We start from the raw sequence: 15,838 nt of genomic DNA, 5'->3' as shown, positions 1-15,838 counted from the left end.
TAAATTCTTATTAATGTTATGTTAGGAATCTATATTCCCATGTTTTGTGTAACTTTTTTAAAAAAAAATCTTGAAAAAAGAACATTCATTGATTTGATTTTTAATCAACTTTCCCACAAAAAGATTTTCATGAGGGGGTTGGAAATTTTGGATTCCCATGGATCTGAATAAGTTTTTAACAAATAAAACATCTAAAACACCATTTACCCTCTTATAACCTCATAGCCCTTTCACGATTATCTTTGTCATAATTTTCTTCTTACAAACATATATATATTATGTATATATACACACATATATACATAATGTGTAAAAAAATAACATTTTTTGACTTCCTAAAAAGTTGTGAGTCCCAATATTTTATATACTAGAAGAAATTTATCATTTTTAAACAAAAAAAATTAAATAAGGGTAATTTTGAAAAAAAAAACATGAATTTCCAAAAATGTTATATTTAAACGAAACATAAGAATGTAAGATTCAAAAAAAAAAAAAATACCCAACATTGCTGAAAATGTTTAAATTTAACCAAATATGGAATTATATAAATCCTGAAAATCAAATATTTTCAAGAATATTCTTAGGAATCATGAATCTCAAGAATATAAAAACTTCTCCTGTACCAAACGGTGTTGATTACACAAGATGGAAAAGAAAATGTTTTCCAACTTCCCTAGAAAATCACAACTAGCCCCCTAAGAATTGATTTTCCTTGTTTTTATGGAAAATATGACACTTTTGTAGTTGGATGAAAATTAAATTTCATGATAAAAGTTGCCCCCAAAGTTGGAATTTGGTTGGAAAATATTTTTTTTTTTCATGATTTCTATGCTAATCAAACACACCCTAAATTTATTTTTAATTATAAATCTTTCAATTACAACCCTAAAAAAAAACTCATTGTTCCCAATTTTCTCTTTTCACTTTTTACCATTTCTTTGTTTATTGTAGTAGATTGTTTGACTTCTTTTAATCTCTTAGAAATTATATTTTAGTTGAAAATTTACTATCATTAAGAGATTATCGTATTTTGTAGTTGTCAACATTCGAAATTGATTGACCGTGATCGATTGGTTAGCCCATACTGAAAGAATAGATACGAATGTAAAGAGAAGAAACAAATGGCACCAGCAACCAAATTGTACATAAGAGATTTTTACGTGATTCGGCTAGAATGATATCTAGTCCACGACTGTTCTCTGGTAATTGTAGTAAAGTAACAATATAATATTGCTCATCCTCCTTATAATGGCTTTGTGACCCCTATTTATAGTGTGGGGTGTTTACAATTTATATAAAATCCAAAGTAGTAAAGTAATATCGTGAGGGACAAAGTATCTTTATCAATTCCATAAAATCGGGAGTGGATTCCGTATTATCAGGGATCTGATTTGCCTCAGATAAAGTAAGTGAGTCCATGCCTCAATTGTTCAGCGATCTTGTTGTTATGCGAACTAGATGGTTAGACCAGTAAGCTAGAAGCATTGTTGAGAGTTTACTTGGTTTCGCGGTTTTAGTTCGGGCTTTAGCGGCGTATGGTCTTGTTTTGACAAGCTCGGCCCTGGGTCTATTGGGTTTCAAAAGATTGGGTCAGCCTGCTGGGTTGAGTTTAGCTCATAAGAAGTGGTTCGAGAAATAAAAAATAAAAAATAAAAATATGTATTATTTATTTTTATTTTTACTTTTTTAATTTAATAAAATAAAAAAAATCATAAAAATATGTATTATTTATTTTTTTATAAAAAAAATTAATACTCTTGAGAAGGTTCTGATAATTTTTTTTTTTTTTTCTTGAAACCTTTAAATTAGTTGAACTTGCTCTGATCGCCAACATGGTCAATGAGATATATCAATAATTTCTTAGACAAAGATTCTAATTTAGTGTCTGAGAAGTGGGCTGATAAGATTGGCCCCATTTTTCGTGCCTCTTTGGGTAGAGCTCTTAGTGATACTTTACATTTATAGGAAGTGGTTAGGCTAAGCCCCAATGAAAGAAAATGGTGGCATGTGGCATCCATTTGAGGTGACGCACCCCGTGACCAATGTTCTCATTTTCATATATATATATATATATATATATGGTATTAATAATAATAGGGGTAAAGGGTAATTTCATAAATATATTTACGTTATTATTTTTTATAAATTAAATTTAAGTGGGTCATACACACGTTGCAGGTTGGACCGGCCCAAAATGATGGGCAAAGGAGTGAGAGGGCCCATCTATCAGCTATGGTGCGTCACCACCCACTTTCAACATGATTTGCGTTCTTATCCACATCAGCAAGAGCAGCAGATGAGTGAAAGTAGCAGAGCAGAGTGGGCCCTAATAAACATCCACCGTTCATTGTCCGCCACGTACGTTTGAGTTGCCATACCAATCGACGGTCCCACTTTTTGGACCCCGCCACATCCGCGGCGTAGCTTGTCGTAATTCCGTGGCTTTGTTTGAAAGGGACTCCATTAGTGGACACGTAATTCATCAATTGATCTCCGCCGACCACGTGGCAGTCGAGATTTTGAACCTCTGAGGAAATATCTGACAGATGCACACGTGGCACCCTGCGATTGATGCTCAGGACGAGCTGAGCTTCATTTTGATTGATTGATTCAGTCAGTCGGTTTAGTAGCCCAAGAACAGGAATACAATACTATCTGAATGGCTTTTTCTATAACCTTAAAAATAATAAAAGATATATGGAATTTAATTAATAATATAATAGTTTATAGAAGTACCTACAAAAAAAAAAAATTTATATATTTTTGTATTTTGGGTCTAACCAAAAGAATTCCTGTCCTTAAAAAGGTTCAAATTTAGATTTGAAGAGCCCAACACATTCACAAGGGTCTAAAATCGAATATTAAATTTAACTTTAAAATTTTTTATATAAAATTATTAAATTATATACCAAATTAAAATTCAAAGAAATCAAACATAATCACAATTGTCTCAAAACGCAAGAACCCTAAGTTGTGATTATTACGAATGCTTGACAACATTACGGTAATAATTGAACTAATTCCTAATGTAAAAAGTATAACAAATTATTTTACACTTTATAAAAATACACACGCTGCTTAGGGAAGTGGTACTCCCACTTGTGGTAGCAGCTTTCATAGGCCACGAGTGTTGGTTGCCGGAACATGTGAAAGAGACAACTCCTCCAATGTGCATCTTCTGTTCGATCTCAAAGCCCCAAGTTTAGCTTCAGCTCCGATCCTCCAATGCTCTGCAACTTTGGTTTCTACATTTAAATCGCAAACCCAACTGATTATAACCCTCCCCAACTGACTCATCAATGGAACCCACCATTGCAATATATAGTACGTACCACTGAGAATGGTTAGGCTACTGATCCATCGGATCCTTAATTTGATTTGGGCTCCCTCTCTGGATGATGATGATGATGATGATGATAAGTAAAAATTAAAAGTATATAATGTCAACATCTGCCCAAGGGTAGGGCCAGGCCAAAGCAAGCTCTAAAATCCAATCGCAATGGAAGGACAGTTTGAGCTAAACCCTTCAACTAATTTTTGACTCTCAAAGCTTATCCTTCTTGCTTTTCTCTCTTTCACGGCTTTTATTTAATAAACAGCAGCTGTTGCTTTCACTAGAAATCCTGTGGGCGTGATCTGTTCCTTGTAGCGTTTTGGTTTCAGAAGAACACAAAGATTATGACAGTTTCTCATTTCTGCTTTTATCTCAATATTGTGTTGTCTTCTTCTTCTTCTTTCTTCCCACTTACTGTTTGGACTTTCACCTAGCTAGGAAAGTGACCTCATATTCCCCATTTCCGGATCTTGAATGCAGACATATAACACACACATAATTATCAACTTCTACCATGAATATGAACCGTTATTTAGAGCTGAATTTGACCATCATTATTCAATTCAAACTTACAATTGCAATAGAAAATCAACACATTACATCACTAAAAGGATCACTCAGCCTGATTCAATGTCCTGACAATGATCATTACGGCCAAAACCAATAAGGTTGACCAAAAGAGCTTTCGGCTGCTCCAGTATAACACTGTTCATCAAGCTTAGGGGAGTACAGAGGCGGGTAGAGGCTCATAGTGAGCTCATCTTCCTTCTCATGTGAGAAATCGGGTAGCTCTGGGCCAAACAAGAAAGACTGGGTTTGCTTGGCGTAGCAATGTGGACTTTCTGAATCAAGAACGTCACTCCTGGCTGAACTTGCATCTTCCTGCTTGGTCTCAGAAGCTGCAATGGAGATCTGTTTCTCGGGTTCTGCTAAGGGTTCAGTCGGTTCTGAATTGGGATTGATCACCTTTTCTCTGGGAAGCAGTCTGTTTCTCAGCAAATGAACCTATCCAAGAGAAAAAATTGAGCCATTTGGCGAAGAGTTAAAACCACACAAAATGACAATTGGAACTTGAACCATGAACATCTATGATTTACCTCATTTCTCAATCTTTCCTTCTCCTCGAGGAGGCCATCATATTCATTCTTAAGCCTTTCATAACTTGTTTTCAGACAAGTATAATCCCTCTCGAGCTGCTTGGACTTGTACCGGGCTCGCCGGTTTTGGAACCATATGGCAATTTGCCGAGGCTGCAGGCCTAATTCCTCGGCGAGCTGCGCTTTCCTCTGTGGCTCAAGCTTATTCTCTGCCTCAAAATTCCTCTCAAGAAACTTAACCTGATCGGCTGTGAACCGCCTTTTCTTCTCCCGGCGATAAAAGCTGCCATTGTGGTCCTCATTGCCATCTTCGCTTTCATCAAGGGGAACAGAAAACAGATCATCTCTTGGATTCTCAACTCTAACATCTTCAAAGTTAACGAAAGATGTTGAAGATGACACTGAGTCGCCTATGCATATAAACAGAACATAACATCAGGACCTGAAGAAAAGATCAACTCGAAGTCTTGAAGAAGAAAGGGCTCTTAAATTGGAGTACGGAGAGAAGTGGAAGATGAATCTGTTGGCAAGCAAGCCATTCTATAGAACAAACCCATAATTCCTGGAAAATTTTAACTGAAACTTTACAGGAAAGTGGGGGAAAGATCTTTCAGCTGCAGGATAATATATAATTACAGAAAGGCAAGGAAGAAAGGTACAAGAGATTATTAATTACCATGAAAAGAAGGGGAAGAGCTGGAAATCCAAAGAGAAGGACCAACAACTTGAGAGGAACAATTAGGAAGGCTGTCAGCTGGAAGTACAGCAGGCTTCGTGTTAGAACCACCCAAAACACTTCCATCCTCCATAACTTGCTTCCGTGTATTTGAACTTCTGACTCACTTTAAACACTCATTGTTTAATGCGTCTAAGCTAATTTAACTGTGTGTTATGCGGAGAGAGAGAGAGAGAGAGAGAGAGAGAGAGAGAGATTTCTTCTCCGAGAAGAGGAGGAGAGTTTGCCGGAGGTTATAACAAGCTCTCAAACAAGATGGAGGAGCTTTTCTTTATGTTATTTTTCTAGCTGCTATTCTTCTAGAAGAATGAGCTCCTCCTTAAGTAAGTTAATTCGTTCATGATTGATGATGATGAGCACCTGTACAAGTCTAGAACGACCCAACTTTGAATGTTGGGCCCTAGGACAAAGAGAAAACTCCATAGACCGCAGGCCCGAGCAATGGCCCATAACTTGTTCTCTTAGCCCATCTAATAAATTTCATTTTAACTGTCTAGGTGATCTTATTTTGATCACTCTCTCAATATGAATTATCTATATAATAATATCACAATATTCAATGAGTAAAGTATATTATTTATTATATTCTTATTACATTTCTAAATATAATAATTGACTTGAACATCAAAAATCTATCAAAATTATCCTAACAACATGAAGATCCAATTTAGACGATATATAAAAGAAATACGAGCAAATTATAAATTGAGCGGTGATCAGCAATTCAACTCTATGAAAAAATTATCAAATCTAATGAAATAAAAATGTCAAATTGAAATAAATAAGTTTTAGAATGCAACGTCTCATTTAGTTTTAAAAAATATTTTGTCTTTAATTTTAATTTTATAACTAAAATATCAAATATTTTATATTTTAAAAAGTGATAACATTCATGTTATAAAGTTAAAAAAATTGAGTTTTTTATATTCTAATTAGAAATTTAATTATTTAATAAAAATTAGATTTAAAAAACAAAAAAATTATTTCCTACAATTTCTTCTTCAATTCGCGATTATCAATAATATTTTTCATGGCCCTTTCCCATATTAAAAATTATATCATTTTTTATTGCTTATATATAAAAAAAATCAAAAGCTTGAAAATAGAACCAAACAACAAACATGGTTTTTATTTTTTATTATAAATACTTTGATGCTTTACATTTTATTTTTTTGTTTCCTAAAACAATCAAAACATTTAAAGGTTGTTCTTTTTGTATTTCAATTTTGAATTTTAAATTTTGAATTTATTTCCACTTTTTTGTTTTAAGTATCTATTTTGAGATTAATGAAAATATATTTTTTTTGTATGTAACGTTTTTTGTGTTTTGAAAATTTTAAACGTATTTCTGATAAAAATAGTTAAAATGATTTTTTATTATTTTGAATTTTTTTTACAAAATTTTAAAAAAATTAAAATTAAAAATAACCAAAAAATAGTAAAAAGAACAATGAGGTGTGTTTGATTGAAAAAAATATGAAAAAGAAAAATATTTTCTAATTCCATGAAAAACAATTCCCACCTCCTCTCTAATTGTAATTTTTTATAAAAAATAAATTAAAATATGCTTCGATGTGTTGTATCATAAAAAAATTTCATGAAAAATATTAAGAAATCAAATATGCAAGCATGAAAAATTTTCTATTAATATGACATTTTTCATGAAAAATAATTCCAATCAAACACTCTCTTCAAATTTTTAAACGAGCCGAGCTCCAACTTACATAATCCCTTAGAAACAAAGGAGTTTTTCAGCGAGTGTTGGACCTCTCATCTCTCAACCCCTTTCTTACAGGGATGGCAACGTTGGACCTCTCATCTCTCAAACCCTTTCTTATAGGGATGGCAAAATGACACGTCTTCATAAAGTTTCCACTTACTCATCTTTTATTGGGCTAAGTTTAATTCCCTCCTTCTATTGGATTTAGGACAAGCAAGAATAATTATTATTATTATTATTTTTTTTTTTTGTCAGTCATGGATGGGATTGAGATTTATATAAAAAATTATATTATATTTATATTTATTTTATTAATTAATTAAATAATCAATTTGATGCCCTTTTACAATTATTTTTTTATATTATATCTATTTTATTAATTTCCAAGATGAATTTTCTAAATTATAATAAATAAATAAATAATTTTACTATTACACCAGATTGGCCCAGTGGGCCTTTGCTAGTACTTTGTTTGGTATGAAAAGCAACTCCCAATAACCTTACCCCACAACTCTCTGTGTGTGATTAAAAATTAGACTAAAGATTGTGTTTGTGAAAAGTGAGATATGGAATACAAAAAGTAAATTTAAAAATTATTTTAGATAAAAATATTTTTATTGTATTTATTAAATTTATCTGATAACTTACTAAAAAGAAATTACATAACTTTTTATATGAGATTTTATAAATAAATTTATCTAAAAATGAGAGAGATAAATTTATTTACGTAGTATTTGTTAAAATAAATAAAATAAAATTATATTAATATAAGGTTTTTATATCAAGATGTGAAATTGTTAAGATAAGATTGGAAAGTATTTTAAGATTTTTATCAGAATATTTATTAATTTTTTTTAAATACACTAACAATTATGCTTTTATGAGATGGTGGACATAAAAGTTATTTTTTTTTATTTATAAAATCTCAGATAAATTTATATAATCTCTTTCTTTTCAGATAAATTTATTTATAAAAGTTCATATAAAAACTCATGTGACTTCATTTCAATGATTTGACAAATAAATTTAATAAAGATAATAAAAAATACTTTTATTTAAAATATTTTCTAAATCTTACTTTTTTTCAATCCATAAACAAACACTATCTTAGAATTTTATAAATAAAAAAAATAATTTATATGTCCTTGTCTCAAAAAAAATAAATTCTCAATGTATTTAAAAAAATAAATAATTTAATAAAAATCTTAAAATATTTATCAATTTTATACATATATTGACAATCACAATTTTACCCCACTTCAATCATACAAACTCTACTCATCCATCCCCTCCTCTTTCCTCCCTTGTTCTTGCAATTGCCACCGTCGCCACCTACAACTATCCTTTCCCCCTACTATCATCGGGCCACTACTACTGCCATTATTATCTTTCTCTGCCACCGTCTGCTTCTTTTGGGGATGATCGTCCTTACCCGATCTCGCCACTCATATTCTTAATTTTGACAGATAAGGAAAATAGCAGATGTAAAATTTTATTTCACTATATAGAACGAGAATCAAACTCACAATCCACCAATACAAACTTGACATATTATTTATCACTTATACCTAAAGATGGCAAACGAGCCAGGTCGGGCCAAATCGGCCCGCTTAAAAACGAGCCAGCAGATTGCTAGCCCTAGCCCGGCCCTACATGGGCCCGCCCAATTTTTTTTTTTTTTTTTGTTTGATACCATTTTTGGCCATTTAGCCCACTTTGACTACGTGGCCCACTTCCGTTTACCTACTTCCTTCTTTAGTTGCAGGCCAATTCCCTTACACCTGTCATTCTCAAAGTTGTAATGTATTATATCAGAAGTTACAAAATAGACAAATAATTTTACAGATATTTAAAATAATTAAAATTAAATTAAATAAGAAAATGGCAGCCACCACAACTAAAATGCTGCAAGGTTATACATTGTATCAAAGAAAGTGGTATGTGACAGTAAACTGGTAAAGCAATCCAATCACAAAACATTCAACTATCTAACCAGAGAAGCAATTAAAATTACTACTACATGAGCATACAAATTCCAGACGAAGAAAAACAACCTGCTCAAAGAGCCATTTCTGGAGGCCAAATTACAAATAAGAAGAAAAAAATAATTAAAAATTATGTCTCTAATCTTCATCCTTTTCATCAACAACAACATTTGAGTCTTGTTCAGAAAGTCTTATATCATCAATGCTTGACTCCTCCTCCTCATCATCATCTATAATAAAAAATTACATATGTTAATTATTTATCATATAAGAGAAATGTTTAATGTTATGTTAAATCCTAGATATTAGAAAGTTTAAAAAAAATTACCTCCAAAACCATGCAACCAACTCCGTGTGCACAAGAGAGCTTGAACTGTTTCATCATGCAAACGACTTCTATACTTGTTCAAAATACGAGATCCAATGCTAAAAGCGGACTCCGATGCTACGGTTGTTATCGGAATACTCAATATATCACAAGCCGTCTTTGCAATAATTTTCCCTATATTAGCTCGCTCTCTCCAATATGCCAAGACATCAAATGCTCTCGATATTGGAATCCTTGGCTCTTCCAAATAAATATCAAGTTGGGATTTTCTAGCATCGTTAGAAACTTGGCAATCAAATGCTTCAAAATCCTATCAAATAATCAAAAAAATAGTCAACCAAATATTTATATCAATTATATATAAACAAGTTTTTTAAAAAAATATAGACTTACATCATATATATTTTTTGACTTCTTTGCTTGTTCACCTCCAATGGAAATTTGTGATCCACTAACATTTGAGCAAGGCATTGAACTTGAACTTGATAAACCATTGTTAACATATTCACCATAAAGCCTATACAAAGCCGTCTTCACCCTTTCCAAATTATCTTCATAGTTATAAGGATTGAGCTTTGAATAAGTGTACCTCAAAAAGTTAAACTTCTTGGTTGGATCAAGAATCGCCCCAAATGCAAGAACCACTCTATAATCACTCCAATACTTATCAAATTTTTCTTTCATCCTTGCACTCATGCTTGCAATCAACTTATCATCATTTTCTAAGTTGGATGTCAAGAGACACTCTATCCTCTAAATTTCCCCAAAATACAAATTAGATGTAGGGTAAGAGGATCCAGAAATCAAATTAGTGATAGTATAAAATGGCTTCAAGAATTCACAGATTATCTCCCCTCTTGTCCACTCATCACTTGATGGGCACCACCTATAATTTTTATCACATAAGCTTAAACTATGAAATGCATGACGATACTTGAGTGCACTCTCAAGCATTATGTAGGTGGAGTTCCATCTAGTGACAACATCCGGTCTCAACCCAATTCCTATATCAATTCCACCAACTTGCTCAATACATTGATAAAATTGTCTCATCCTAGCTTCTGAACCCCTCATATAATGAACACTTTGTCTTATTTTATGCAATGCCTCACTAGCTACCTTCAAACCATCTTGAACAATAAGGTTTAGTATATGAGCACAACATCTAAGGTGAAAGAACTCTCCATTAAGCAACAAAGTATTCGACAAATTTAAATGTTCTTTCAATATATTTTGCATGTTGTCATTTGAAGTGGCATTGTCCAAAGTGAGGGGAAAAAAAATTTTCTCCAATCCCCAATCCTTTAAAAATTCCAACACCTTCAATGATAATTCATGTCCACTATGTGGTGGCTTCATATGAGCAAATGACAATATCTTACTATTCAACTTCCAATTGCCATCAACATAATGAATAGTAAGAGAAATAAATTCATGATTAGTGCATGCAGTCCAAACATCAGAAGTCAAACAAACTCTACCAGGAATTTGGGCCAATTGTTGTTTTAACTTCTCTTTTTCTATTTCATATGTTCTCAAGACATCCGCTTTAGCAGTATTTCTACAAATGAACTTACAATGTTCATTCAGAAATTTTTGGTAATTTCTAAACCCCTTCCACTCAACCATATTAAAGGGAGCACCATGTGAAATAATCATCTGAGCAATAAGTTCACGATTTACTTTAGGGTCAAATTTTTTTCTCTTCAACTTCCCTTCGTAATCAATAAGCATATCTCCCGCATCATTATACTTAGAAATCATCATACATTTAGGAATATGACGACTTAAATTAGAGGTTCCTGATTTAGATGGACATGAATATTCTTTACCACACCCCTTGCATTTACACCTTGGTTTGCCATCACTACCAACACCAATTTTCACAAAATGGTTCCACACATCAGAGGTTAAAATCTTAGGCTTTTTTGATTGTGATTGTGATATGGATTCCTCATTAACATTACTAGGGATTCCTCTCGAAATTTGATCATCACCATCCATTCTAAGTTTCTAATAGAAGAATCCACAGTGTAAATAATTAAAACAATTCATTTTAAATAATTAACACAAAACTTTAGGCTTTAGCTAGGCAAATAATTAACACAAAACTTAACTTACCTTTAGGGTTTAGCTAGGCAACAGAGACAGACGGCGTGAGCGAGAGAGGGCGAGACTGAGAACGAGGGGTGCGGGCGACAGAGGGCGAGCGAGGGCGACTGAGGGGCGAGGGAAAGAGCAAGGGGCGCAGGCGAGACAGAAGGCAAGCGAGGGCGAGGGCGAGACAGAAGGCGAACGGCGCGGGCGAGGGGCACGGGCGAGAGTGAGGGGCGCGGGCGAGGGCGAGACAGAGGGTGAGCGAGGGCGAGAGCGAGGGGCGCGGGCGAGGGCGAGAATGAGGGGCGCGGACGAGGGCAAGGGTGAGAACGAGAGCGAGGGCGAGGCAGAGGGTGAGGGCGTGGGCAAGAGGCGAGATTGAGGGGGGGTTTTGTGGCCGATTAGCGAGCCGGGCCAAATTGGCCCGGCCTTAAATGGGCCAGCAAAATGCTGGCCCTAGCCCGGTCCCGGGCCAGCCCCATTTTGACATCTCTAGTTATACCGGAGGGAGTGCCCACTTCATCTTCGTCTATATTCGTAGAGCCAACCGCCTCTTCTGCCTTTTATATAATAAAATAATTATAACATCAAAAAACACTTTTTTATCAATAATATCTAATCTGTCTCATTAATCAGATATAAGATATAGCAAACCGCCATTTTGAAACACGCGGGAAAACTCCCCGAAGCGAAGAGCCACGCACTTACGCAAACTTATACATTTTTATGGGATTCATTCACGATCCAATAAAGTGATGAGCTCCTTGCGATGTGTGGCGAAACATCCAACAATTTCTCTGGTGGAATCATGCATCAGTCTCATGGAGATCAAGCAAATCCATGCCCAGCTGCTTATCAACGGCCTTCTCAACGACCCATTTCTCCATGGCCAATTCGTCGCCTCCATTGCCCTGAAGCACCCAAGAAATCTAGATTATGCCACCCGGGTCCTGGACCAATCAGATAGCCCATCCTTCTTTGCCTTGAACTCCATGATCAGGGCCCACTCCAAGAGCTCAAACCCTCAGAGAAGTTTCCACTTTTACAACAACATTCTACGCTCCACTCACAATCCTCACCCCGATAACTACACCTTCACGTTCTTGATCCGCACCAGCGCGCAATTGCTGGCGTCTAAAGCAGGCCCGGGTGTCCATGCCGCGGTGGTGAAATATGGGTTCGAAACTGACCCGCATGTTGAAAGTGGGTTGATTTACATGTATGCTGAACTGGGTTTTGTGGATTGTGCGCGCAAGGTGTTTGATGAAATTCCCGAGCCGGATTTGGTGGCCCAGACTGCGATGGTGACTGCGTGTGCTAAATCGGGTGATGTTGATTTTGCGCGCAATCTGTTTGATAAAATGACTCACAAGGATGCTATTGCGTGGAATGCTATGATAGGAGCGTATGCACAGTGTGGGAAATCAAGGGAGGCCCTGAACTTGTTTCACCTGATGCAAATGGAGGGTGTGAGAATTAATGAGGTGTCAATGATTTTGGTTTTATCCGCGTGCTCTCAATTGGGTGCATTGGATCAAGGGAGATGGGCACATGCATATATTGAGAGATATAAGATTCCAATGACTGTTACACTGGGAACTGCACTCATTGACATGTATGCAAAGTGTGGGAACATGAACAAGGCAATGGAAGTGTTTTGGGGAATGAAGGAAAAAAATGTCTATACTTGGAGTAGTGCCATGGGCGGACTAGCGATGAATGGGTATGGTCAAAAGTGTCTTGAGCTCTTTTCCCTTATGAAACAGGAAGAGGTTAAGCCAAATGAGATCACTTTTGTTTCGATTTTAAGGGGTTGTAGTGTTGTTGGATTGGTTGAGGAAGGCCTCAAGCATTTTAACTCTATGAGAAAAGAGTTTGGGCTTGAACCTATGCTCGAGCATTATGGATGCATGGTTGATTTATATGGCCGAGCTGGCCGCTTAAATGAAGCCATAGACTTTATAAAAAAAATGCCTGTGAAGCCTCATGCTGGTGCTTGGGGTGCTTTGCTTAATGCTTGCAAGATGTACAGGAACACAGAGCTGGGTGAACTTGCATCGAGAAAGATACTAGAGCTAGAAGCCAAGAACCATGGAGCCTATGTACTCCTGTCAAATATCTATGCAGATTCCAAGAACTGGGATGGTGTTAGTAATGTGAGGCAAACAATGAAGACCAAGGGTGTCGAAAAGCTTCCAGGTTGTAGTGTTATAGAGGTCGATGGTGAAGTTCATGAGTTCTTTGCAGGGGATAAGTCCCATACTAGATATGCTGAAATTGAGGCAAAATTAGAAGAGATATCAAAGAGGCTAAAGTTATCAGGTTATGTTGCTAACACTAGCCCTGTTCATTTTGACATAGAAGAAGAAGAAAAAGAGGATGCCTTATGTAAACATAGCGAGAAGGTTGCCATTGCTTTTGGATTGATTAGTTTGAAGGAAGGTGTGCCCATTAGGATTGTGAAAAACCTTCGTGTTTGTTGGGATTGTCATGTTGTAACACTAATGATATCTCAAATTTACAAGAGAGAGATTATATTGAGAGACAGGAATAGATTTCACCATTTTAAAGGTGGACACTGTTCTTGTAAGGGTTTCTGGTAAACAAAAAACTGTCTCACCAACAAAGATTCATTTTAAATGGACGAATGGAAGTTTTATTTCTATTACTCTATGAGCCTCCACTCCTCACTTTCTCGTCTTTCTTCCTTGTAAGTCTACAATCCACATTAAGCTAAGCTGAGTTGTGAAATCATCTATCCGTTGAACTAAAAGAATTATTCCAGATGTTAAACGGGGTTTCATGAAGTGGGCCTGCCAGCCATCTGATAGAGCGTCAAATCAATAGCGTACATTTACTTCAAAATGTGAAGATACATGCATAAGATAGGTTTCAATGGATCGGTACAAGGAAAATTAGTTCCCCAGCGGCAATGGCAGAAAGGTGCAGACTATTTCCTTACAGGTTCATGCGTCCTTCATGATGCTGTTGCTGTCAGTCTGATACTATTCCTAGTCATGTCATGCTATGCTTCAGTTCCTTCATTTCAACCCAATTTTAAGCTTTGGGTGCTCGCCTTAAGGGTCCACACACAACCCAATTTTAAGATTTGTATTTATGTTAGAATATGGTTGTTCTTGATTGTCAAAGGGGAGAAAAAGACAAATCTAACTGGCTATTCTATTGGAAGCGTAAACCTAGACTTGGTTGAAGGAAAAAGCATGATCATTATTATCAACATCATCAACAGATGTAACTTCTTTTTGTGAGATTCAATGTAACACATCAACAGTTTGAATGCATTTTCTTGGATTCTTATGAACACTTTGCTTGTGCGAATGCATTCTTCTAATCTTCCCTATACAAATTAAGGGTCAAATATGATTTAAATCCCAGTGACAGAGGTGGGACTGATAAAGACCATTTGATTGTGCCGAGAGAATGACAACAAAAACCTTTGTTGGACGTTCCCAACAAATTTAGATGCCTATGCGTTGCATTTATTATTATTATTATTATTATGAAATTAATTTTTCAAAGAGATTTTAAGAATTCCCCACATAATTCTAATTAAAATAAAAGAGGAGCTGAATTAGTTAGAATTATTATGACACTAAACTAAACAAAGAATATAAAGCTTAAAATTGATTGAGTTAGAGAATTGTCACCTCTATATTAATGGGGATTCCAGTCGTTGATGGACAACGTACACCACCTATATACCTATATATTAATGGGGATTCCAGTCGTTGATGGACAACAACATTAATTAATCTGTAAAATAATGTAAACGTGTTTTGAAGAATTCCATAGATATGAACATAAATCATTTTCTAGATGAAGAATAAACTCACTTCTTGTTTTGTTTTATTAACTTACATAGATAATACGCTTTGCCCAACATACATATTTGTCAACTTAAACCTGAATCCAAGAACTCTCAATAATTAAATCAAACAGTGACAATCAAGCAAAAGAACAAAATGCCAGTTCATCTATATATGTATAGAAGTCAATACTCCACACCCTAATTAATTAAGTTAAATTTTCAACAACATCGACCCTTATGAGCTTCATTGCTTGCACGTCTCTCTGCCTTCAAGTACGAGTACTACATATATATATATATATATATATGAATTTTAATTATAATGTGAAGGAAATTAAAAAATTTGAGGTGAATATGGCAAACAGTGAACTGATTTTGGACACTTCCATGGTTTTGAACTCGATGCATGCATGCGAAGATTTTTCAAGATGCTGCAGCAGTAGTCTACTTTCACTTTTTGGACCGATTAATATATATGTATATATTCCTTTAAAAAAGAACCTCAATATTAGAGCATCTCTAATGTTCGGCACCAAATTTTGTGATGTCAAAGAATAATTTACGCTAAATTTTTCAATACTAAATTTGTGTTCACTCCAACATGTTCAACACTAATTTAGTGTAAAAGGCATCTTTAAAGAATATTTTATAAATAATAGTTTAATTAATATTAATTTATTTATTTAAATTAAAATAATATTATTAAAAATAA

The 15,838-nt window shown here is 34.8% G+C and overlaps 2 protein-coding genes across 2 annotated transcripts; one reads left to right on the top strand and one right to left on the bottom strand.

The window, feature by feature from the left end:
* Positions 1-3,815: 3,815 nt before the first annotated feature.
* LOC127796466 (homeobox-leucine zipper protein HAT5-like) lies at positions 3,816-5,382 on the bottom strand. Its single transcript, XM_052328618.1, has 3 exons — positions 5,108-5,382; positions 4,432-4,841; positions 3,816-4,339 (listed from the first exon to the last, which is right to left on the bottom strand). The coding sequence occupies exons 1-3, from the start codon at positions 5,238-5,240 to the stop codon at positions 3,983-3,985; spliced, it is 900 nt and encodes a 299-aa protein (XP_052184578.1). The 5' UTR covers positions 5,241-5,382; the 3' UTR covers positions 3,816-3,982.
* A 6,566-nt stretch (positions 5,383-11,948) lies between these two features.
* On the top strand, positions 11,949-14,561 carry LOC127796596 (putative pentatricopeptide repeat-containing protein At5g40405). Its single transcript, XM_052328798.1, has one exon. It carries the CDS (start codon positions 12,053-12,055, stop codon positions 13,898-13,900), a length of 1,848 nt encoding a protein of 615 aa, XP_052184758.1. The 5' UTR covers positions 11,949-12,052; the 3' UTR covers positions 13,901-14,561.
* Positions 14,562-15,838: the final 1,277 nt, after the last annotated feature.

The sequence above is a fragment of the Diospyros lotus genome, chromosome 3, assembly GCF_014633365.1.
Source record: "Diospyros lotus cultivar Yz01 chromosome 3, ASM1463336v1, whole genome shotgun sequence".
Taxonomy (NCBI): domain Eukaryota; kingdom Viridiplantae; phylum Streptophyta; class Magnoliopsida; order Ericales; family Ebenaceae; genus Diospyros; species Diospyros lotus.
This window is presented reverse-complemented; position numbering and strand designations above follow the sequence as displayed.

Excerpts from the sequence above, each read along its gene's own strand:
- LOC127796466 (XM_052328618.1), bottom strand. The coding sequence starts at position 5,240 with ATGGAGGATGGAAGTGTTTTGGGTGGTTCTAACACGAAGCCTGCTGTA. Across the intron at positions 4,842-5,107 it reads CTCTTCCCCTTCTTTTCATG|GCGACTCAGTGTCATCTTCA; the intron begins GTAATTAATAAT and ends TTATATGCATAG. Across the intron at positions 4,340-4,431 it reads AGGAAAGATTGAGAAATGAG|GTTCATTTGCTGAGAAACAG; the intron begins GTAAATCATAGA and ends TCTCTTGGATAG.
- LOC127796596 (XM_052328798.1), top strand. The coding sequence starts at position 12,053 with ATGAGCTCCTTGCGATGTGTGGCGAAACATCCAACAATTTCTCTGGTG.